This window comes from Dipteris shenzhenensis, chromosome 14 (genome assembly GCF_047967505.1).
Source record: "Dipteris shenzhenensis isolate YYH24624 ecotype China chromosome 14, Dip_SZ_1.0, whole genome shotgun sequence".
In the NCBI taxonomy this organism is placed as follows: Eukaryota; Viridiplantae; Streptophyta; class Polypodiopsida; order Gleicheniales; family Dipteridaceae; genus Dipteris; species Dipteris shenzhenensis.
Genome location: NC_141609.1, coordinates 6,760,538 through 6,784,081, shown reverse-complemented (window position 1 = coordinate 6,784,081; position 23,544 = coordinate 6,760,538). Strand labels below are relative to the sequence as shown.

The 23,544-nt window shown below is 46.2% G+C and overlaps 1 protein-coding gene across 2 annotated transcripts in view; it reads left to right on the top strand.

Annotated features, from left to right (window-relative positions):
- The first annotated feature begins 640 nt into the window (after nt 1-640).
- LOC147894125 (ARM repeat superfamily protein) overlaps nt 641-23,544 on the top strand; it is a 136,046-nt gene continuing 113,142 nt past the window's right edge. For both annotated transcript variants that reach the window (XM_087384634.1, XM_087384633.1), the window contains exons 1-3: nt 641-754; nt 852-1,087; nt 19,707-19,816. In XM_087384634.1, the coding sequence (XP_087240760.1) occupies nt 947-1,087; nt 19,707-19,816 (251 nt within the window). In that variant the 5' untranslated portion in view covers nt 641-754; nt 852-946. The remainder of the gene's footprint in view (nt 755-851; nt 1,088-19,706; nt 19,817-23,544) is intronic.

Here is a 23,544-nt window from a genome sequence, read left to right as displayed (position 1 = left end):
CACTCAGCTTCCTCTCGGTCTGCGCCCCCCTCTCTCCCTCTACTATCCCTCCCCCTCTCTCGCTCCCTCTCTTGCTCGGAGGGTGGCAAGTACTTTTTGGAATCACACCATCTGGAATCATCGATTAATCTATTCAACATTAACCTACCCGCTAACCTAGCCTAATACGCCCTTGTCGCATAACCCTAGCCTAATACTCTCAAGTGCCTGAATAAATCTTTGTGGGGACTGATTGGTATCCCCCCTTATATTTTTCTAATACCATATGCATATTGGCTTTGCATTCTTCTCAAGGTCATTGCACAACTAGAGTGTCTCCACTAGCAACGTTGCCCTATCCAGCTCATGTAGTCCATGGAGTTTAGAACTTAGGGACTTATATATTTTTCCGTTATGGAGTACTCAGCCATTTTCGTATTCCGCTTGAAACCAATTTGGGAAAATAGGATGTGGCACAAATATATAGCTTGAGAGCCTTATCAATGCTGACAGAGAGAACTTTGGCAATAGAAGAGTTGATGACTTCAACGGCAAGGGAAAGAAGACCGGAGCAGCATTCTATAATAAAGAAGTTCTTAGTGTTGGAGCTGACGGTGGAGTTGATCAGGACGTTGCCGATCCGAATGATTCGAAAGCTAGGAATCAAGAAGGGCATGAACGCTGCAAACCGGATCAACTAACGCATGATTACACCAGAGCCTTCAAGAAGCTGTGTAGGCAAGCTCAGCTAGCCATATCCTCAGGCCGCACAAAGGTTCCATGCCCTGATCCATAATCGCAGGTCGTTACGCGAGAGAGAGAGAGAGAGAGAGAGAGAGAGAGAGCTGATCATCAAAGCTTCCTATGTACAGGTTGCCATCATTTTTTAATGGCCTTTGTTCATGTATGATCTGCTGGATAAATTTGTCACTCTAAGATTCCTCTTACAAAGTACTGGAATACACGTATGGCGCTTTCCTCATCAGACCTTTCAGCCATATATGGCCTGCTGCAGAATGCGTTGAGCCAGGATGAGGCTTTGCGCAACCCTGCTGAGGCCACCTTGGCCGCTTGTGAGAGTAGGCCTGGATTTTGTTCTCTTCTCCTGGTAAGTTTCTGCTCCTTCTCTTTCTGAAACGAATTGAATTGTTTTACGGGAAGAATAGAACCATACTGTATACCGGAAAAATCTCAGTATAGATAACATGTAGGGGAAGAAACTAATAGGATTCCGTATTCAGATTTGTATGAAGGAATATACAATCAAAAGATGCTGGACCCTATAGGGGGTTGGACCTATTCTATACAGCTAAAATACCTGAATAATAATGTGGAACAGGTGAGCATCTAAGCCCTGGCCATCTAGCCTACGCAGGAATTCTGCGTTTGACAGGAAGCTTGTTAGTGAGCAGCTTCTATGAGTGTGTTCATAGGCACCTTTAACTGGACACTCCCACTAGTGATAATTGCATGCGCTAACATTGAGGAGTCCAAGCACCACAATGATCGATAGCCAAGGAATGAGGGTCATGCGGCTATATGTCTCTCTAAACCTCCCCTTAGACGCTAGTTAACTAGTCCTTCACCTCGAGGGTTATATATCTTGGCTAATACTCATCATGCCTAGGTTTATATCTACCTAGGTCAGGTACAAACTTGTTTCAAGTGTCGGACATCCAAGCAAACATTATACCTTGCATTTTCAAAAGGCTCTTACATTGACCAAAGATAAAATCTTACGTAAAAAACAAAAACCACGTCGTTAAGCAACGCTAGCTTAATACGGCTGATTGCCTAAAGGCTGGTGGCATGTTGCAAATTCCCAAGAGAAAGTGACCGAGTATCTCAATGGATATTGTTACAGAATTTTAGGAGTCGTCATGATGCTATTTGAATTTTGAGTAGTCGTGGATTGACTAACCAAGATGGCATGGTTTATTCCAACACGATACACCATTAAAAGTTTTGAGTTGGCACAAGTATTTATGAAGGAGTTATGCAGGTTATATGGATTGTCTGAAGAGATTGTACGTGATTGAGATACCAAATTCACTATACAATTGTTGCAATCACTTTTTCAAAAGCTTGAGACTATCGTAAGTATGAGCTTAGAGGATTATCCGAAATCAAATGGTCAAATAGCATGAACCAATCATGAGAGCAAATCATGGATTGCTTAAGGGAACTTGCATGATAATCAATTTGTTGGTCAAGACCAAACGCGGCACTTGAAAGCGAAATTGCAGGCCATGAGCCTATAGATGATTTGTTCATGATCAAGGAGCCATAGGAATGAATTTCAACTTGTGATCTTTTATATACCTAGATGATCCAAGAACATTCCCAAACTCATCCTCTAAAAACACAACCTAGTGCAGTTTCAATCTCTGATGACTATTCATAAGGTTGTGATCTTATGTGCCGATAGGAGCTGCGATTTCAGCCTTGATGCTGGTGATGAGATCTCAGTTGTGGTGGCATCAAAAGTTGTAATCTACGCTAAGGAACCTGCAAGGGTTGCAATTTGGTATTTGGGGAAATCCATTATTGCTATTATATATAAACTCAATCAGTGGGACATACCTTTCTTCTCATGGAAACACATGCATGAAGCATAACTTTCATATGAGGAGTCTGGGAACGAGTGGACACTAGAGCTACCCTTGTGTAATCATTTCATACCTTAGCTATCCTCTCACGTTGAGAGAAGGGCTTATGATAGCTAGGAGATGTTCACACTGAGAGAAGAGTACGAGGTGCTTGGAGGTGAATTTGGATTCAAAGGGGATCATTCCTGGTTGACTTCGAATAAGGATGGAGGCTTTATTTCTATTTGGTGTTTGGCTCAGTTGTTCTTTAAGTAGAAGGTATCAATCATTTGCTTGACCAGCCTTCTCCTTTAGTGCTGGCCTTTGTCACGGCTGAGTCTGCCCTTCACCTCCGGAGTGCTGATAGAAACTCAGTACGAAGACCTTTGTATAAATGGATGCTCAAGTATGTGTGGGTATGTGGATTTGTATTGCATGATGGAGTTCTGGGTGTTCAACCAGATGAATGACTATCATGAGATTGATACTGCACACTGTGTTGTATATTTAGAGGATGAGTTTGGACATGTTCCTGGATTCATCTGGATATATATATATAAATATTCTTAAAGCTGGAAAGTTGTGGGGTATGCTTGATGGGACTGAAAAAGTCCAAGAGAGAACTTTGGGAATTATGATGAGAAGAGCCAATATGTTCATAGTCTCACAAATCTGAGTATCAAGGATAACATTAGTTGTAACCACTTATGTAGATGCTGGTACTCAGAAAGCCTTAGTCATAAAAAGACAGTTGAGTAGGCTTAGAATGCTTGAGGGTCAAAATGTGATTGACCATTTGAATCAGCTAACATAATAAATGCATCCTTACCTTTACCAGGAAGGATCCCCTTTGAATCCAAATCAAGTAGACTGGCAATGATAAACTAGCAATGATAAACTAGCAATGATCAACTAGACTGGCAAGCGTGTTAAGGCTTTCAGATTGGATAAAGAAGAAGAATATAAATCAACATAGTCTGTTGAATTTTGTAAAGAGAAGGTTATTGAGAGAAAGCACTATGTTTTTCATACTCCCCAACAAAGCGGTGTTGTTGAGCACATGAACCGTACTCTAGGGGAAAGAAAGAAAGAAATTTTATTAGAGTCTTCGGAAGACCGATGGGTCTATGAGATTGAAAGAAAACCTGATACAAATCACAGTAAGGGTGGAGCTACAGAAACGAGCATCATCACCCGCGCTGAACCCTAAGTCTGATCATACATAATCAAGTACATCTGGAGAAAACTAAGAGTATGCTGAGCTTATAATATACAAAACTAGCTGTGGGCTTAAGTAGTAAATACAGCTGTATACCTCTATAACCCGAGTGCTATGAAAGCCGTAATAAACAAAGCCCTTGAAGAGGCCTTTACAGATTTAGAGGCTAAAGTAGATCACTTAAGAATATTTGGCTGCACAGCTTATGCTCGTATCCCTGATGCCAACAGAAGGAAACTGGATAGTTATTCAATTAAAGGAATATTTGTTGCATGTAGTGATGATCACAAGGCTTACAGGATTTGGAATGCTAAAGCATGCAATATCATCATTAGTAGGGATGTAATCTTTGATAAAGGAGGACCTGGTTATGCGTCCCAACAAGATTCATCGTTCTATCCAGTGAGTGGTAGAGAGAGAGAGAGACTGAAACACCTGTTTTGCTGAAGAACCTTCATCGGATATTGCTGAGAGTGAACTTGAGCCAATAACTGTACCGAGATGGTTTTATGAAACCATCAAAGAAGTGGGAAACCCTGAACTAGTGAGGAAGGACTAGAAAATCTATAAGGGTCCTGATAGTCTTAATGCAAGTCATGCATTAATGACCACTATCAAAGATATAGTTGAGCTAGAGAGAGATGAGGATGCTAAGGACAATCCTAGTACTGAGAAGCCATGAAAGCGGAGTATGATAGTATCATACAAAATGAGATTTGGGAGTTAGTAGATTTACACAACAAGAACGGACATAACGTATCAGTTTGTGCGGTATCCCAAGAGAATTCTCAGGTATGTGGAGGGAACCCTGACTCATGGAGAGTGAGCATAAAAGAAGCAATGCTCAAACTGTCAGGGTTTACTGATAGTGATTGAGCAGGGTAGATGATGGAATATCTACTTCTATATAGTTGGATCTGGCCTGATATTGTGGAGCAATAAGAAGCAAAGTACTACTGTTTCATTCTCCACAATATAGAGCATCCAATTGTGCAAGCCTCTCCACAGTAAAAATTAGCCTTTGTTTGTGATCAGCCTTGAATGGAGACTCACAGGAGAGCTGTTACTCATCCTTTGGGTGTCATTCCACAGAGAATACAAGAGGTAAGACAGCAGGGGAAATTGCAGCTGAGGAGGTGGAGGGGCTCCGTACTTGAATGTTCCAAGATTCACAAAGTCAAGGACACTTGCTAATGGGCGGTCTATCCTGAAGGCAAGGTGCTGATACAAGAGTTCAAAATTCAAATCCAAACCTAAAGACCCTCAGTCTATAACTGATGTGCCCAAGTAGATTTTCATTTTCTCTTTTGAGGGACACTCAGTTCTTAACTGATGTACTCGTTGGTACGGTCCCGTAGGGCATGAACATGATCATCGTCATCATGTCTTGTTGTAAGTTGAGGATTCAGGTGAAAGAAAAGAAAAAGAAAGTTTATTAAAGTCTTTGAAAGATTGAAGGGTCTATGAGACTGGAAAAACGAGATCCAATGAGTTGAAAGGTTGGAGCCACTAAATAGTTGAACCCGTGGGAAGAAAGATAAATCCGCAATGTGGTATCGTTGTGCTGGTCCTTTGTATGCTGTTTGAGAAACTAGGTCCACTAGGCGACTGAGAATGGATAAGACCATGAAAGAGTGCTGTTGTTGATCAACTTGCTGTTAGAGGTCAACATCTCCTAATGTCACCTAGAGAGAGAGGGCCTTGCTTGTGGGTGTGCCCGCTGTTAAGCAAAGTTGGTCTGGTCAACCCAGACCTGGCCGACCAGCTGGCCGACCAGCTGGCCAGCCCACCGACCAGCTGACCGACCAGTTGGCCAGTCCACCGACCAGCTGGCCGACCTCCTAGGTCAGGCCTATAAAAGACTCCCTACCCCCTCACTCTCAGTGGACTGGACCTGCAGCTGCTCCTCACCTCCTCCATCCTTTGCTGCAGCCCCTCCTGCTCCAGATCTACTCCTCTGCTCCAGTTCTGCCCCCACTCCTTTGTCTCTCTATTCCTCTCCTTCAGATCTAGCCTTGAACCTCCAGTTGCTGCTCCAGATCTGCTCCTGACTGCTGCTTGACAAGCTTCCACATTTCTCCTCTTCATCTGCTGCCATCCTCTCCTACCTCTAGGGCAGCTCCAGCTCTTCATCATCTTCGTCATCATCGAGCTACACGGAGGACTGCGTTTCGCTCCCTCTACTGCTATCTTTTTTGCTGTTTCTCTACATGGAATCATCTTTCTGATTCACCTCAGCCACGGTCCTTGAGACACGACGGCTTGAGGTTCTTGTATTCAGTTTTTCATATTACCGACAGGCACTATGTTTTTTGAGTTCCGTTCTTCAGTTGTGTCTGAGTATCGTCTATTTTTGATCGCTCCACTGCAAACCCTATCGTTTCTCTATATGGTATCAGAGCCATGGTGATCTAAAGACCCCAGATCTCTAGTGATCTAAAGATCTTGGTTCTTCAAGGAGGCCATAGGTACGGGGAGCATCACTCCTATGAACATATCAGTTTCCTCTTCATTCCGCTGCGCACTACGGGAGAGACCTCCATCTTCTACTCCCATCCCTCCCTCCCTTTCTTACCTCCATCTTCTACTCCCATCCCTTCTGCCCTTTCTAACCTCCATCCTCTATACATCCCTCCCTCCCTTTTCAGTTTCAGGATTGACCCTCCCCATTCCTTCGAACAAGGAGGTCATGACCACCATCGGCATCGACTTCCAGGATCTACAAGTTCTCCCTAGGCGGGACCCTTTCTGTTCAGATGTGTCTTGATGACTGTTGTTTCGAATCTTGTCCAGCATGGAGGTGGGGTAGACTCCTCTCTCCCGAGGTCCAAGATCGGGCACACACTGGCTCACTGTTCAGCTACGACCTCTTCCTTTGGCGGAATCCCACCATCTCTGGATTATCAGTGCTGCTATGACATATTTGTTCTTTACCTTTGCTTTTCCCTCCACCTTTCGGCGATGAGAGGGGGTGGCTTATTCTCTCGAGCTTCACAGTGTTATTATTTCTGTTGATCATACGTGTAACTAAGGCACTTGAGGAAGTGAACAATTCCCTTGCAAGGGCACTCCTCTTGTGACCTTCTCTGCATTTTTGCATTGCATCTCTTGGGCATTTCGCAGGGATAGCCACCGTCGACATCTCTACACGAAGCTCCAAGCACACAATGTCTGCCCCTCCAAATTGGCAATTGAGAGGGGGTGTTAAGCAACTACAATCCCCAATTTAGGGGCAAACAAACCAGCAGCCAGCAGGGCCATGCTGTCGGCCAAAATCAGGCCGACCAGTTGGTCTGGCCAACCTAGACCTGGCCGACCAGCTGGCCAGCCCACCGACCAGCTGGCCGACCAGCTGGCCAGTCCACCGACCAGCTGGCCGACCTCCTAGGTCAGGCCTATAAAAGACTCCCTACCCCCTCACTCTCAGTGGACTGGACCTGCAGCTGCTCCTCACCTCCTCCATCCTTTGCTGCAGCCCCTCCTGCTCCAGATCTACTCCTCTGCTCCAGTTCTGCCCCCACTCCTCTGTCTCTCTATTCCTCTCCTTCAGATCTAGCCCTGAACCTCCAGGTGCTGCTCCAGATCTGCTCCTGACTGCTGCCTGACAAGCTTCCACATTTCTCCTCTTCATTTGCTGCCATCCTCTCCTACCTCTAGGGCAGCTCCAGCTCTTCATCATCTTCGTCATCATCGAGCTACACAGAGGACTGCGTTTTGCTCCCTCTACTGCTATCTTTTCTGTTGTTTCTCTACATGGAATCATCTTTCTGATTCACCTCAGCCACGGTCCTTGAGACACGACGGCTTGAGGTTCTTGTATTCAGTTTTTCATATTATTGACAGGCACTAGGTTTTCTGAGTTCCGTTCTTCAGTTGTGTCTGAGTATCGTCTATTTTTGATCGCTCCACTGCAAACCCTATCGTTTCTCTATACCCGCCCAATGTGACCTAGGGTAGATGAGTGAGGGCTTGTGTTGTGGGTGTGTCAGCCCCCCGTGAGGGTAGTCTAGATGTGTCTACCCAGACTTGGAGGCACAGTGTGGCAGCCTCTTGCTTGGAGGCACAGTGTGGCAGCCTCTTGCTTGGAGGCACAGTGTGGCAGCCTCTTGTATGGCTGCAGTCAATGGCAGCTTGGTCGGGGTTGTTGGGCAGGAGGACTCGTTTGGGAGAGACTAAATGAAATCTTTTAGACTTCACAAGCAGTTGTAGCTTGAATGAAGAGATTTTGGACTACTTTTTGATTGGCCTTCTCCTTTAGTGCTAGCCTTCGTCATGGCTGAGTCTGCCCTTCACCTCCGGAGTGCCGACAGAGACTCAGTACGAAGACTTTGTATAAATGGATGCTCAAGTACAGTGGGGATGTCATAGTAGCTAGTCCCTGCTATGCGTGATGGAGTTTATGGTTTTCAATCTTAAGAGTGGCTATTGTGAGATTGAAATTGCACTATGTTGTGTTTTTAGAGGATGAGTTTGGGATTGTTCCTAGATTCATCTAGGTATATTGTTGGGCAAGAGGACTCCCCTTGGGCTGTCTTTGAGCCCTTTATAGGGCAGTGTGGACTGCAGGGCGGGCAGCCATGTAGGCGCCCTGCAGTCAGCCCTTATGGCGCAAGGGACAAGGGCTAGGGCAGAGGTGGGTCAGCCCACCCTCCCTTGCTGATCGGCCACCTAGGGCAGGGGGTTGGCGATATGCCCCCCTGCTGGTCGGTTTTTTAGGGAGGGGCTGGGGGCTATTTATAGGCCCCTCTCAGCCCTCATCTCCATCATCAGCTGGAGCAGTTCTTCCAGCCTGTAGTGCGCTTGCTGGAGCAGTCCTTCCAGCCCCGGTTGTGCAGTTCTGGAGCAGTTCTTCCAAGCTTGTGTGCATCTAGTGGTTGAGGTTGTTGAGCTGTCTTGTGGAGCTCTTGAGCAGCCTGTTGTGCAGAGGTTTTCCCCTAGTTGTAGTGGGGCTTTTGCCAAAAATCCACTTTGATCATGCCCCGCCACCAAATCCTTCCCTATGACTTGATCCACACGGGCCCAAGATGGGAAGATGCCTCAAAACTCTTGGTTTGACGACGAGTGTAGAGAGGCATGAGCCCACCTCACATGAGAGCGAGCCTTGGGTCAGTTGATGCCATCTGAGGCTCACCGGATCTTCCGACGGCTGACACACCGTAAGAGACCGGCCTTCCTCACACATAGGATGGATGAGATCATCAGATCATTTCGAGGCTAGGACCTGACCACTGGATGGGGACTTCTTTTGGAAGGAAAGCCACCCATTCCCATAATTGATCCGGGAGTGTGGCACACTTATGCATGTTCTGTATATGATGTCCCGATGCAGGCACCACCGGACATGCCCTCTATGCTCAGCCCCACTCCCTGTCACTTATTTACCACACAAAATGTATAGGCTGCGCTCGGCCGGCTACACAATCGGAAGACACAAGACCATGAGGGCCTACAGACTAAGCATTTCGCACATGGCTAGGAGGTCTTAGCCCTGATTCTTGCGCAGATGTTCAATCGTGCTATATGCCATGGCTTCCCACCGGCTTGGAGCACCACTACTATTGTACCGATACACAAGGCAGAAGTTCCCATGGACACTGGGAACTACAGTCTACCGCACCCTCTTGATTGGCCACACACTTGCCTAGATTTATGGATCAATACTAGAGAGGGAGATTAGCAGTCATATAGAGGCAGAGGGACAGTGGACACTAGGGTAGGTAGGGTTCAGGAGGCAACACTCTACACTAGATCACACCTTCACTCTGAGGGCTATCATTGAGGAGGCGAGGTCCAAACACCAGAAAGGCTACACATACTTCGTAGACTTTCGAAAGGCCTTTGACACAGTCCCACGTTCTGCATGATCAGGAGACTACAGGAGATGCAGATTCCAGAGACGTACCCAAGTGATGAGCCTATACGAGTCGGTCAGAGGCAGAGTTCGTGCCCCAGGTGGTCTATCGGATTGGGTCGAGAGCATGACCAGGGTGTAGGGTTGCCCCCTCTCATCGACTCTCTTCGGACTTTACATCGATGAAATCACATTCTTCATCGACTACCTAGGAGGCGAGGGATCATTACTGGCAGATCTCATGATACAGATACTGCTATACGTTGATGACATAGTCCTTATATCATCTTCAACGAAAGGGTTGCAGAGACATTTAGAGGCCCTAGAGGTGTTTTGTAGAGAGAGAGACTTGACAGTCAACCTTGGAAAGACTAAGGTTATGGTCTTCAACAGCTTATGGGCACTGCTTCGTCGACTCAACCTCACTTATCATGGCGAGCGGGGGACCAGCCCCTTGGAGCACTGCTACCAGGCCCTTTTATAGGGGGGTCCGCCCACCCTTCCTCACTGGTCGGCCACCTAGGGCAGGGGGTCGGCTATATGCCCCCTGCTGGTCGGTTTTTAAGGGAGGGACTGGGGGCTATTTATAGGCCCCTCTCAGCCCTCATTCTCCATCATCAGTTGGAGCAGTTCTTCCAGCCCGTAGTGCGCTTACTGGAGCAGTCCTTCCAGCCCCGGTTGTGTAGTTTTGGAGCAGGGTCGTGGAGCAGTTCTTCCTCCTTTGTGCATCCAGTGGTTGAGGTTGTTGAGCTGTCTTGTGGAGGCCTTGAGCAGTAGAAGTTTCCCCCAAGTTGTAGCAGGGCTTTTGCCAGAGATCAATTCAAGTTCTCTTGTGGCTTGAGACAATGATGCAGACACAGGGGGGGTTGGTTGCTCTCTTGTGGGCACGCTGATCTGGATATTGCTTTATGCAGATGACATGGCTCTTTTGTCTTCCTTAGCAGAGGGGCTCCAGAGACACCTTGACGCACTGCAGTCCTTTTGTGAGTCATGATTTGAAGGTCAACCTGGGTAAAACCAAGGTTATGATCTTCAATACATCTCGAGCCGTCATGCGCTAGGAGCAGTTCACATTTGATGGGTCACCTGTTGAGATAGTTTCATCATACACTTATCTTAGGGTTGTCTTTTCCGGACCCATCTTCACACTGAGACCTGTGATGCAGGCTCGCTTGGGAAGAGGATATGCTTCATTGGCCAGACTAGAGAGGTAGTGCTTCCGCTCGCACTTTCAGGATCCATGGACCATGGGGTTGCTTTTTGACTCCTTGGTCCATCTAGCGGGGATGTACGGTAGCCCATGTTGGGGGCCAGGCTTTTTGGATACAAAGTGGGCCCGTGTGGAGCGGCTACAGGTTCTCATGTTATCACGGATGATTCGTGGTAAGCCATCCGTTCCTCACCAGATTAGGTTGGGTCACCCCCATTACAGCTAGATGAAAAGTTTGGGTGTATTTCATGAAAAAGAAAAGTGAAGAGTTTAGGCATTTCAAAGCTTTAGAAGCTATGGTTGAAAAATAAACCGGCCTGCAAATGAAATGCCTAAGGTCAGATGGAGGGGGAGAGTACCTCTCAAATGAGTTTGCAAGGTTCCTACAGGAGCATGGCATAAAGCAGCAATATTCATGCGGTCAAGCAAAATGGACTTGCAGAAAGGAAAAATAGGCGCATATTGGAGAGGTATCTCGTGCCATGCTCAACTAAAAAGACCTGCCAGATTATTATTGGGCTGAACTTATTTGCTACAATAGTCTACATAATGAACAGGACTCCCACTGCAGCAATACATGGCATGATGCCAGAAGAGATGTATACTGGTAGGAAACCAAATATTTCTCATTTGAAAGTTTTTGGTTGCATTGCCTATGTTCATGTGCCAAATGAGTTGAGATCCAAGTTGGATCCAAAAGCTGAGAAGTGCATCTTTATTGGTTATTCTCTGCAGCAAAAAGGGTATAGATGCTATAACCCTTCTACTCATAAGTTTACAGTGAGCAGATATGTTGTTTTTGATGAGATGAGCAATTGGTATAAACCAGTAAATGTTATTGATGATGTAGATGCATAGAATTCACAGCAGCAATCACAAAATATTAGTGGACCTATAGTGTCATCTAGCAGTGGTTCACATACTTTGCCATGGACAGGTAGATTGAGATCAGGAGGATCTCCTCAAAGTAATGCAGATAGTGGTATGCAAGTATCACAAAAAGGAAAAGAGAAAGTAGATCAGCCCATGGTTGATGTGAATGCCAGTCACTCTTATGTGGATGGTGAATCCAGTGGCTTAGAACAAAGCCTTGATGATGAGTTGGAGCAATTGTTAAACATAGATGAAATTATTCCTGATTCAGAGATGATTACAACCACTCTGAATTCTCTTCCTGAGTCTTATCTCAGCTTTCACACTTCGTTGAACTTATCATTGAGGGGGGGTGCAAATCCCCTCACTTTTCATGAGTTGATAGGACTTCTGCTTCAGAAAGAGTAGACCAGGAAAAATTTGGCTTCACGTGCAGGTGAACAAGCCATGCTCTCAAAATTGAAATAAAAAACAAAGGGACAGGCAAAGACATCAGTAAATCAGCCTTCCAGTGGGTCAGGACAGCCTTCACAAAAGGCTAAAAATGATGCAAGTAAGCCCAAAAAGAAGGGTTTTTGTCACTACTGCAAAAAGCCAGGTCATCACATAGCAGAATGCAGGAAAAGGCTTGCAAAAGACAAGAAAAACAGCTCAGGTATGGCTGTTTCAGATTCAGCCCCTCATGCATCTGACAGTGGGGATGCTGCAGCCAACTTTGTTGGACAGGATTATGCCTTTTTATCTTGCATTTCAGATTCTAGGTTGGCTGTTCCAGATGCTCGGGATAGTACAGCCTCTTGCAGTGATGATACATATGCATTTTTGACTTGCAGCTTTGACTCTTCTACAGATGCATCTGCTTTCAGTGTTAATGAAACACTGAACACATGGTATTTTGACAACGGTGCATCCAAGCACATCACTTCTAGGAAGTGTCTTTTTACTTCCTTGCATCCACCTCCCGTTGGTAAGAAAGTCACTTGTGCCAACAACTCATCGTATTCAGTACGTGGCATTGATGGCTCAATTTTCAGACTTTCAGATGTCTTATATGTGCCTGGCATAACCAAAAATCTCCTTTCAGTGTCCACTCTTAACAGAGGGGGATTTCAGGTCATCTTTGAGGATGACAAATGTGCTGTCCGAAACAGGGAAGCTGACTATGCCTTAAGGTTATCTAGTACTCTGCTGCGTGGGCTTTTTCAGCTTGATATCTTTGAGAAAAGAGCAGCCTATGCTCTGGCAGTTTCTACCCCTACAACTGCCATGCAAAATGCAGAATTATGGCATGCCAGATATGGCCACATGCATTACAACAGCTTGATGACACTTCAGAAGTTTTCAATGGTTGATGCATTGCCACCTCTTGAGATACCTCCTCCACATGCCTGTGAAGGGTGCATTTTAGGTAAGATGCATAGATTCCCCTTCAAGAAGGATAATTCAGTTAAAGCTGTCCGCAAATTCTAGCTTATACACAGTGATGTCTGTGGTCCCATGAGGACTCCGTCGTTGGGTGGTCATCTCTACTTCGTTACATTTATTGATGACTACTCCAATTTTACTTGGGTTTATGGGCTGAAAAAGAAATATGAAGTGTTCACGGTGTTTAAACACTTTTCAGCCATGGTTGAAAATGAAACCGGACTCAAGATACAGACATTGCGCACGGATAGAGGTGGGGAATACCTATCTGCAGAATTTGATGCTTTTCTCAAGGGCAAGGGTATTGTGCATCAGCTCACAGTCAGGCTGACCCCTCAGCAAAATGGCAAAGCTGAGAGGAAAAATAGAACCCTCATGGAGATGGACAGATGTATGCTGAAAAGCAAACACATGCCTCATAAATTCTGGCTAGAGGGTTTGATGTGTGCCAATTACATTTTGAACAGGGCTCCCACTAAGGCTTTAAAAACAAAAACTCCTTTTGAGGTCTGGAATGACAGGAAGCCTTCAGTGGATCACTTCCGAGTCTTTGGATGCCTTGCCTATGCACATGTGCCAGTTGAATTTAGGCACAAATTGTCAGATAAAGCCATCAAATGCATATTTGTTGGATACAGTGCAGAAAGCAAGGAGTACCGTCTCTACAATCCTGCTACACGCAAAATCATAGTTAAGTAGAGATGTGATATTTTCTGAAAATTCAGCTCACACTCAGGCTGAATTTCAAATGCCTTCGTCTTCAGAGGATGTCTTTGAGGGGTTGCTACCCATTGCTTTGGGTTCCCTTGCTGATTTTTCTGATCCAAATCAGAATTTACAGCAACCTCCAAATGCTTCAGTTCCGCCATAGGATGTCTTGCCCCCTCCACAGGCAGTGGAACAGGTGGTGCAGCAAGAAATTGCAGACATACATGCAGCAAAAACAGTCCCAAACTGGCTGTTACAGACTCTCAGGGAGAGTAAACTTGATGCTCCGTTACCTGGCAGGACTTGCAGTGCAGCAAGGCACATGGAAGGTGCTAATTCAGTGGAATCAGCATATGCAGGTACTCTCCTTGATGAAGAGGAGCCTGCCACATTTGAAGAGGCAAAGGATAATGTGCATTGGATGAATGCCATGCACGATGAGTTGCAGTCCATTGCAAAAAATCAGACTTGGGATGTTGTGGACTTGCCACAAGGTAAACATGCCATTGGCACACGATGGGTATTCAAAGTCAAACGGAAGCCAGATGGCTCCATTGACAGATATAAGGCCAGGCTGGTTGCTAAAGGCTATGCTCAGAAAAAGGGCATAGATTATGAGGAGACATTCGCTCCCACATCCCGGATGACCACCATCCGATCAGTTATTGCAATGGCTGCACATTTTGAGTGGAATGTTCATCAGTTGGACATAAAAACAGCCTTCTTAAATTGGGACTTGCTGGAAGAGGTGTATGTCAAACCACCTCCGGGCTTTGAAATTACAGCAAATGCACTTCAAGTATGCAAGCTCAACAAAGCTTTATATGGGCTGAAACAGGCCCCTCGTGCATGGTATGCCAAGATACATGCCTTTTTGACCAGCAAGGGGTTGCACAATAGTCCTACTGAGAGCACCCTCTACATCAAGATGGATGGGGGGGAAATATTAATCATCCTTCTTTATGTCGATGACTTACTGCTCACAGGGTCCAATGAAGAAAAAATTGCAGATTTCAAAGCTGATTTGCAGACCAACTTTGACATGTCAGATTTGGGGCTGCTTCACTTTTATTTGGGGATCCAGTTCTCTCATGAGAGACGTGGCACTGTTATGTCTCAGTCCAAGTATGTTCAGAAACTCTTGGACAGATTTAACATGCAAGAGTGTAAGCCCATAGCCACTCCTATGGAGCCGGGGCTGAAACTCACAATGCATGCTGCAGGAGAATCAGTTGATGCCACACTTTACAATCAGGCTGTTGGATGCCTCATATATCTCTGCAACACTAGACCTGATATTCAGTTTGCAGTATCTCAGGTGAGCAGGTACATGCACAGCCCAAAAACTATGCATTGGCAGGCAGTTAAGCGCATCTTCCGTTATTTGCAGGGCACAAAGTCTTTTGGCTTACTATTTCCTAAGGGGAGTGACTTGCAGATGCATGCCTACAGTGATTTAGATTGGGTTGGTGATTATGACACTAGGCAGTCCACCAGTGGCAATTGTTTCTTTTTGGGTAAATCTTGCATTTCATGGCTGAGCAAGAAACAATCTACAGTGGCTACCTCATCATGTGAAGCTGAGTACAGGGCAGCTTTCACAGCAACAGTTGAATGTGTCTGGCTGCGACGTCTATTTGCTGATCTTCATCTGTCTTTGGAGGGTCCCTCTCCAATTCTCACTGATAGTCAGAGAGCCATTGCAGTGGCAAAGAATCCAGTGTTTCATGCTCGCATGAAACACATCGAGGTTCACTATCACTACGTCAGAGAGAAGTTGCATGCAGGAGAGATCAGTGTGATCTTTGTGTCCACACATGACAACGTTGCAGATATTTTCACCAAAGCACTACCACGTGAAAAGTTTGAGGCATTTCGCAGTGCCCTGAACTTATATCCGTTTGGTGATTGATCAGCCTTGTACATGACATTGGCACTGCAGGGGGGTGTTAGAATTATAGATATAATTCAGCAGTGACCAATGTAATATAATAAGCTAGTTAGGGGCACTTTTCCCTCTTTAAGAGGTTTTTCCCCTTAACCGCAGTTAGTTCACTAACTATGGTTAGTGACTACTAAGGTTTTGTCACTAGGACAAAACCTTATCTTTCTTTCATTGTGTTGTACTCTCACACTTTTCTATTGCAACTAAGCTTTCAGCTTCCAAGCTTCCATCTCTCACACTCTCTCTTGCTCTCTCTCACTCACTCTCTACTCACATGTTTGGCAGGTTTCATTCATGAGGTACTCAGACACCACGAGAGGATACTTCGAGCTCGGAGACAGGAGCATACTTTTTCCTTGGCTGATCCCTCTCAGAGCTCTATCACGGAGTTTTTTCAGCTAGATTACATGGATTCCCATGAGAGAGGGCTCGACATGACCATGACCCGAAGCCAGTGACAAGACAGCTCAGGTAGAGGGTTGACACACAGATCACACTTGGGGACATCCCCTCCTTGTTTAGAGTCGGAGCCGATAGCACTCTATCGGCGATTTCATGCCTCCATTGTCTCATCCACCGTGATATCCTGATGATGATGATGATGATGATGATGATGATATTGATATATAATCGACCACCGACATGACTATGTTGTACTTAGGACTTAGTACTACCATTCAGCACTTTTTGCATTTTGCATGGGTGTGGATGCTCGTTTAGTCTCTCTACCATCATAGCTCGTCTGTTCCCGGTTTTTCACAATCTCATAGACCCATCGGTTTTCTGAAGACTTTAATAAACTTTCTTTCTTTCTTTCTCCTTCTCAGTGTGGTGTGTGAGGCGTGTTCTCTCTCTCTCTCTCTCACACACACACACACACACACACACACACACACACACACACACTTTTCTGTTCATTTCTGATGCACTTCTTCGACAATCTTACAAGTTGAAAGGGACTAAGATATGGATTGCTAAGGAACTTACACGAGCTCAATTGAAGAACAAGGCAACAGAATTAGCGAAAGTCAGGGCTGCTAGGAAGGATGAAAAATGGGCAGTTTATCATGAAGGCATAGCACTAATCAAAGAGTTTAAATCAAAACCAAAAGACTTTCTGTCTTAAACTGATGTATGGCTGATTACTTCTTCAGACTATGATGTAGGTATTCTAAATAATTGGGGTTGCTTTTGCACTCCCTGGGATCTGCCATGTGCCCTCCCTAAAGCAGATGTACTAGATGGTTTTTTGCTGTCCCATAGACCTATTGGTCTCCTGTGGACATTAATAGACTTTCTTTCTTTCTTTCTCACACTTGCATGGTCTACTGTGGTCTCCTCGCAATAGCTCTCCGTAGGACATGTGCGACTATCACTCCCATCGGCTATATCCCTAGTCCAACAAACATGGTGGGGAGATGCCCAAGCCTCATCTATGTGTCAATGTGCTAGCGATTTTGGCTTGTCTCTTGCTCCTGATCTTGGCTTCCTGGTCTCCTTGGGACTGTTGGTCCATGCTATCTGACTGAAAAAGGTTAGCAATCACTCTCTGAGTGGTGGGTCTCACGATCTCGTCTTGTGCCGTGAGTAGCTGGTCTTTGTGTCGTACAACCTCATGAAGGAACATCGATACTTGTCTTTGGTCAAGATGAGCCAAGAGGCCCAACAATCTCTACTGCCAACAGCTCAAAGGTGAACTGCTCTCTATGTATGACTGCCCTGGTGAGAGTTAATGACTGCATATCTTCCAATACCTAGCTTAAGATAGCACTGCATTCAGAGTGCATTTTCTCACGATTTTTAGATGTAATGTATACATATACTTGGGATTGATGGCTGGATCGTCCTTCTAAAGAGCTTTCGTTCGGTGTGCATACTGTTATTCTCAATTTTGGGGTAAGGCTGAAGATGACCTCATTGGAGTGCATCTCTTGGGTGAAGGGGAGTCTCTTTTCATTATAGATGTCCTTTGAGTGAAGAGTTGTGCCCCTTACCAAGGGGTGTATCCGTTTGGTGAAGGAAGGGGTTTGGGACAGCCAAAGCACTGTTGTTCGTAGAGGTCACTATGGCTATCGGATTTGGCGGGGGTGCCAAGACTCAAAAGTCTGTTCAATTTTTCTCTTCATCTCTTCCATATGGTTAGCATGGAGTCCCATTGTAAGTCTATTATCAGTAGAAGTCTAGAAGGTGGGGGTCATTGTTAGAAAAATGAAATGGACCTGCTTCTCAGCCAAGTGCTCTTTGCAGCAGAAGGTTATGGTGTCCAGGGATCACACCGAGTTTCAGATCCTATTGAACAAGTGCACACGAGTACTGAATATACAAGTCTGGAATTGACAGCCAAAGATATATAAAAAAATAAGCACATAGATACTGGTCCACGGACCCTCCAAGTAAACCATGTGGAGTCAGGACAGCAGAGTGCTGCTCCACTGTCGTCACATTTGAGGTTGACTGTGTATGCTATTTGCTGGTCTCCTTCCTCTTGCTGAGAGGGGGCTCTGCTGCTCTTACTCTTGAGAGGTGCTTTGCACTCTGCTGCTAATGCTCATTGAGGCCCTGGGTGCCTCCTTAAATATGGAAGGAGCAGGCCGATTGGGACGGCCCCATGTCTGGGAATGCTCCATGGCAGTCCCTTGTGAACTGTTCAACTCTAACTAAATCCAAGAAGGATCAGGTTATGCTGCCTACATAGCAGCCAGATTGCTGCTGACAGTCCATGCAGTCATCTTTACTGCTCTCGTGGCAGTCATTTCTTCTGCCCTATGTGACAGTCCACTCTGTCTCTTGATTGATGCAATTGTGGCTCCCCACGTCCTCTTTATGTGGGACTCACAGGTGGGGAGTTGACCCATGTATCATAACAGTCATTTCCTACAGGTTCTCTGGTAGCACTTTAAAAAGGCCTAGTAATCTAATATCATTAGTGAGCAAAGGAGCAGAAGAAGAACGTAGGGATAGGAAAGAACAAGATCTGCATTGAATGAGTTGCGGTGTTCCATACAGTGGCCTCTTTTACATAGAGGGTGAAGACCCACACATGAAAGGGGGTATGCCCAAAGGGTACGTGCCTTAAAACCTCGTGTAGAGTGTGATTCTTTAAGAGAGAGAATGTATTACTATAAATAGGATTACCTCTTCCTGAAAGTGTCTCATAGAGTCATGTCCTCTTGTAAAGGGTTACGCATGTGAAGTGTCCCATCGAAAGGCCATACTCTTTCACAAGTGTGCATCCATCAAACCATCCATAAGTATGTGTATATATGCATCTAAATGTGTGTGTGTGCGTGCGTGCGCGCGTGTGTGTGTGGGTTTTCACCTCTTCTGAGGTTTCCCACAAAGAAATATAAGATTTCACTGAAAAAAAAAAAAAGTGTGTGTGTGTGTACACACACACACACACACTTATTTATTTACATGTATATATACGTTTGTTTGTCACTAAGTGTGACAAATACTGAAGTTTGAAGAGTGTGTGATGTGTAAAGCGATTTATTTTCGTGGCAGCCATTTTACTGAGACTTGGTTTGGCACATAAGATTTTCAGGTAGACTGTAGAATGAGACATAAATGCTCACACGTTTACGAATTGTCTCATCAGTGGAAATTGTTGTTGCTCATTACGATAAGGTTATCCTTTAGGGGGTGTAGCCTTAGGCAATTGAAAGCCAAACATGGATGGGTTCTGCGTTTTTGTTTTATGACAACATGGTCAGAAGCTTCATTAATTCAATGCAACTGTACTGCTATTCTGAAGTTAAGGATTGCTTTTATTCAAGCCACATCAAAGCACTCAGCAGAGTCCTGTAATGATCAGGAATCTTTTTTCTTTTTGGTGTTTCTCCTCAAGCACTCTGTAAGACAAAGTAAGTTCTTTTTCATAGTTTCTAATATTTGAAAGTTTGCAGGAGATTATTGCAACTAAGAACCTGGATGAGCAAAACAGTGCTAGATGGTTGGCCTCAGTCTATTTAAAGAACAGCATCAATCGATACTGGCGGCTGAAGCGCGATACACCGTATGTAGTTCTAATACCAGGAATCCAATTTATCTTACCTTACAGTGTCTGAAAATGTATTCTCAAGCATTATAATATTCTAGAACAAGATGCAGTTTGGCACGCTGCCACACATTCAACGTTGCTTGATCCACTCAAATGGGACATGGAACTGTTTGATCTAATAGCTATATATGTTTTGGAAAAATTCAACTTGCATAGGACATTTAAAATCAGTATCATTGTGTTTGTAAGTTAAGTGGTCTGGGTGTGAATATAATGCTCAATTTATGGATGAATGGGATTACCTGGAAAATATTGTAACTAGACACGTTTGTCCAAGAAAGAAAAGAAAGAAAGAAAGAAAGGAAGTTTATTAAAGTCTCCGAAGGGTCTATGAGACTAAAAAATGCAGATACAATGAGGGGAATGGGTTGAGCCTCTAAGCAGGCATATGCACCCAAGACAAATACAACATAAACATATGTGAAGTGTGCAGCTGGTCTGGACAAAAATGGAGAGAGAGAGAGAGAGAGAGAGAGAGAGAGAGAGAGAGCAAACCTCACACACACACAAAACTAAGGAGAGGAGAAAATACAAGAGACTGCAAGGGATCTCAGGACAAAACCCCTGTACAGTGGGGAAAACCTCTGCTGTATATAGGCAAACTGCTCCACACTGAGATGCGCGACAACAGTGGGAGGGGGCCCCATATATAGGAAACCCCCCCCCCCATCCCCAAGGCAGACCGGTGTCAGCCAATGCTCCCCCAGCAGAAGATAGACAAAGAGAGAGTGCCCAGGAATCACACAATGCTAATTTGAAATTTAACTTCTTTCCGTAGTGTGTACTAGTGTAGAGAGAGAGAGATGAGCAGGCAATAATTGAACATGCTGAAGAGAGAGCGAGCGTCCAAAACAGTAATATATATTGTCCAAGGATGGACCAAATCATAGGCAAAATGTGGACACAGTGTGCCACCATCTATGAGCATGGCTCCCAAGTTCTGTTCTCCTACCCCCTTGTGGCACCTTTAAAACACTTCAGCCTGCATTACTCTCCTAGAGCTTCTGTGGATTTCCTAGTGGTGCCCGGCAAACACACCTCCTTGCTGCTCCAGTGGACAGCCAAATATAAGGCAATGTTTCCTTCCTTCAATCCTGCAGTGCACTGCTCGTCACCCTTCAGATGATCTGCAGGACGGACTGCATGTCGTGTGACCTTCCTTGCTGCTCTAGACTGAGGCGCAATCTCTGGCCCACCACTTGTATATGCTGGCCTCCTTGCTGCTCTTCAGGACAGCCTTGTGTGAGGCACACACAATGGATACAATGAATACAAAGACCCCAAGGTTGGGGGCCTTTTATAGGCCTGGAATCCTCCAACCGGCCAACCGACCCAGTCTGTAATCCTACAGGTTGGACGAGTTGCAGACGCAGACCCAAACTCCTCTAATGCCACGCAAACCTGCCACGTGGCAGCGTGCCATTTCACAGCCTGTCTGTTGGATGTTCCTGCATTGCCCTGATGTCACATGCACCCCTGCACTTGGGTGCAAAGTGACACATTGGCTACATCGACAAGTGCGTAATAGTTCCCTAATAGGAGATTTTGTCGTATGCTGTGACCCCTTGTCCAGGGACAGTCAGGCACAAGCTACGTAAGTCAGTCTCTCAGCCTTAGGTCAGGCTAGACAGATCAGTCCTTGTTCATTGGTACCCAGTGGAGAACCGTAGGGTAGTGTTTCCGTCTTAGGTTTAGGGTTAGGTTTAGGTCCAGTCTAGGATAGGAGCCCTGAGGGTTGGAACAAGTGAAGAGAATGGTAGTGGAAGGGCTGCCTTTATAGGCTACCCTGCACCCCTCCCTAGGCTGCCATATATGGGGCCTGGGGCTGCCTTTATGGGGCCAAGGGACCAGCCAACCAGTCCCAAAACAGCCGACTGAAAAGTCGGCTATTTGGGGCAGGTTGACTCAGCCCCAACAGCCCTTTAAGTAGGGGGGCCTCCAGGCCCTCTTTCCTCATTCAGCTCCCCCCCTCCTTCAGCCTCCTACAGCTCCTCTCCAGCCCCCTCTGAACAGCCTAACAATCCCCAGCGATGGCCCTTTGGCCAGCCTCAGCCTTTGGCATCAGTTCAGCCCTCTGGGAAGGTATTACGCAGCGCATCAGACGGGGAGTCAGGACAGCAAACGGAGTAAGGTTTGGGGTCTGTTTCAGCAGCTCTTTTTAGTTATCTTTTACAGTTTTACACACCTCATTCTCAGCTCTTTATTTCAGTCATCTCTCAGCTCTGTTATAGGCTCTCCTAGCTTTCACTCTCTCACTCACGCAGTAACCTTGCATTACGGTGGACAGCACAAGCCTTTCCCTTGCCTTGCAGAAGTGTCCTACATCGTTAGTGTGGACATTTTTTTTAACCGAAAAAACAGTGCTGATTATATTACTTCGAAAAAACAAGATACATGAGGTCAGTTTTGCAGCTGACGGGGCTGCGTTCACAAATCGGACGCAGCCCTAAATGGAAACAAAAAGCTCTCTCTCATGGAGGGATCAGGCGTGTGTGAATAAACAGCCAGAGAGGTGGTGAATAGCGCCACTGAAGGCCCTGAGAAGTATGCTCGAAGAAGAGGCCGTGCGTATCCCAATCTCGGAGGAAACGTCTCCGCTTCTCCCGGCCAGCCCGGGAATCTCCCTGTATCTGGTCCCACTGGCCTCTGAGTGTGTGTATAATCTCAACTAGATGTCGGCCATGACCTGGGTAGTCGGAAGAGAGGTACCACCGAGGATCTGCGTGCAGCGCGAGGTCCAAATGTGCCATCCAGCGATGCTGCTAATAATCTCCCAGACTGGATGCCTCTCCTGAGATCCTGTGTCCGCCTCTGCCAGGTGCGGCGAGATGCCCTCAAGCGGCCCCCAAGTCCCCTGTGTGATAAGGAACATGGGGTCCTGCGGGCCTGCCTCGAACAACTGATGAAAGCCAGGTGTGGTGTTGCACCAGCAGGACGCGCCCCAGGTGATCAAACCTAGCTCCGGTGCTGCGCGAGTAAGGATCCCGAAGGTCCACCTCCACACTTCCTGGGCGCGAGAGCAGCTCCACAGGCAGTGTTTTGGTGACTCCTCGTCCTCATGACAAATCTGACAAAGTCCATCCTGACCAATCTGCCGCAACCAGCTCCCCACTGGAAGACCCTTGTGGGCGAGTAGCCAAAGGAAGTAGGAAATCTTCCGCGGCCGCCAGCTCTCCCACAAGGCCTTCCAGAAGGCCTGCAAAAATAGCCTGGAGATACCCTGAGCATACCAACTGGGCCGCTGGGTGGGTGGGCGGCTCTGCATTCTCCCGAGAACTCTCCTGCCCAATGTTGTGCCGTAAGCGAAGAAAGGGGTCGGCCCCTGGCCTGCCACAACCTCTAGCCATCTCCACTTACTTGGGTCCCAATCAAGCTTTGACAGGGCCCGCCTCTCCCAAAGCCAGAGTTGCCATAACTGCAGCTGATCCTGCTCTATACTAGGATCGATCTGCCAAACCTTCCCCACGAGGCCTACGACCCGAACCCTCTGCCACGAGAGAAGGGGGTCGATGAGCACACCCTCTCTCCTGAGTTGGCCGTCCCCCAAAACCGTGAAGAAGGAAACAGAGGTGTCGTCCATCCGGCCTGCAACCACCAGTGGGATGCCACGGGGGGTGAACTGTCCAAGCCAACGGTCATCACCAGGCATGAGGATCTGAATCTCGGGTGGAACCAACCAACCG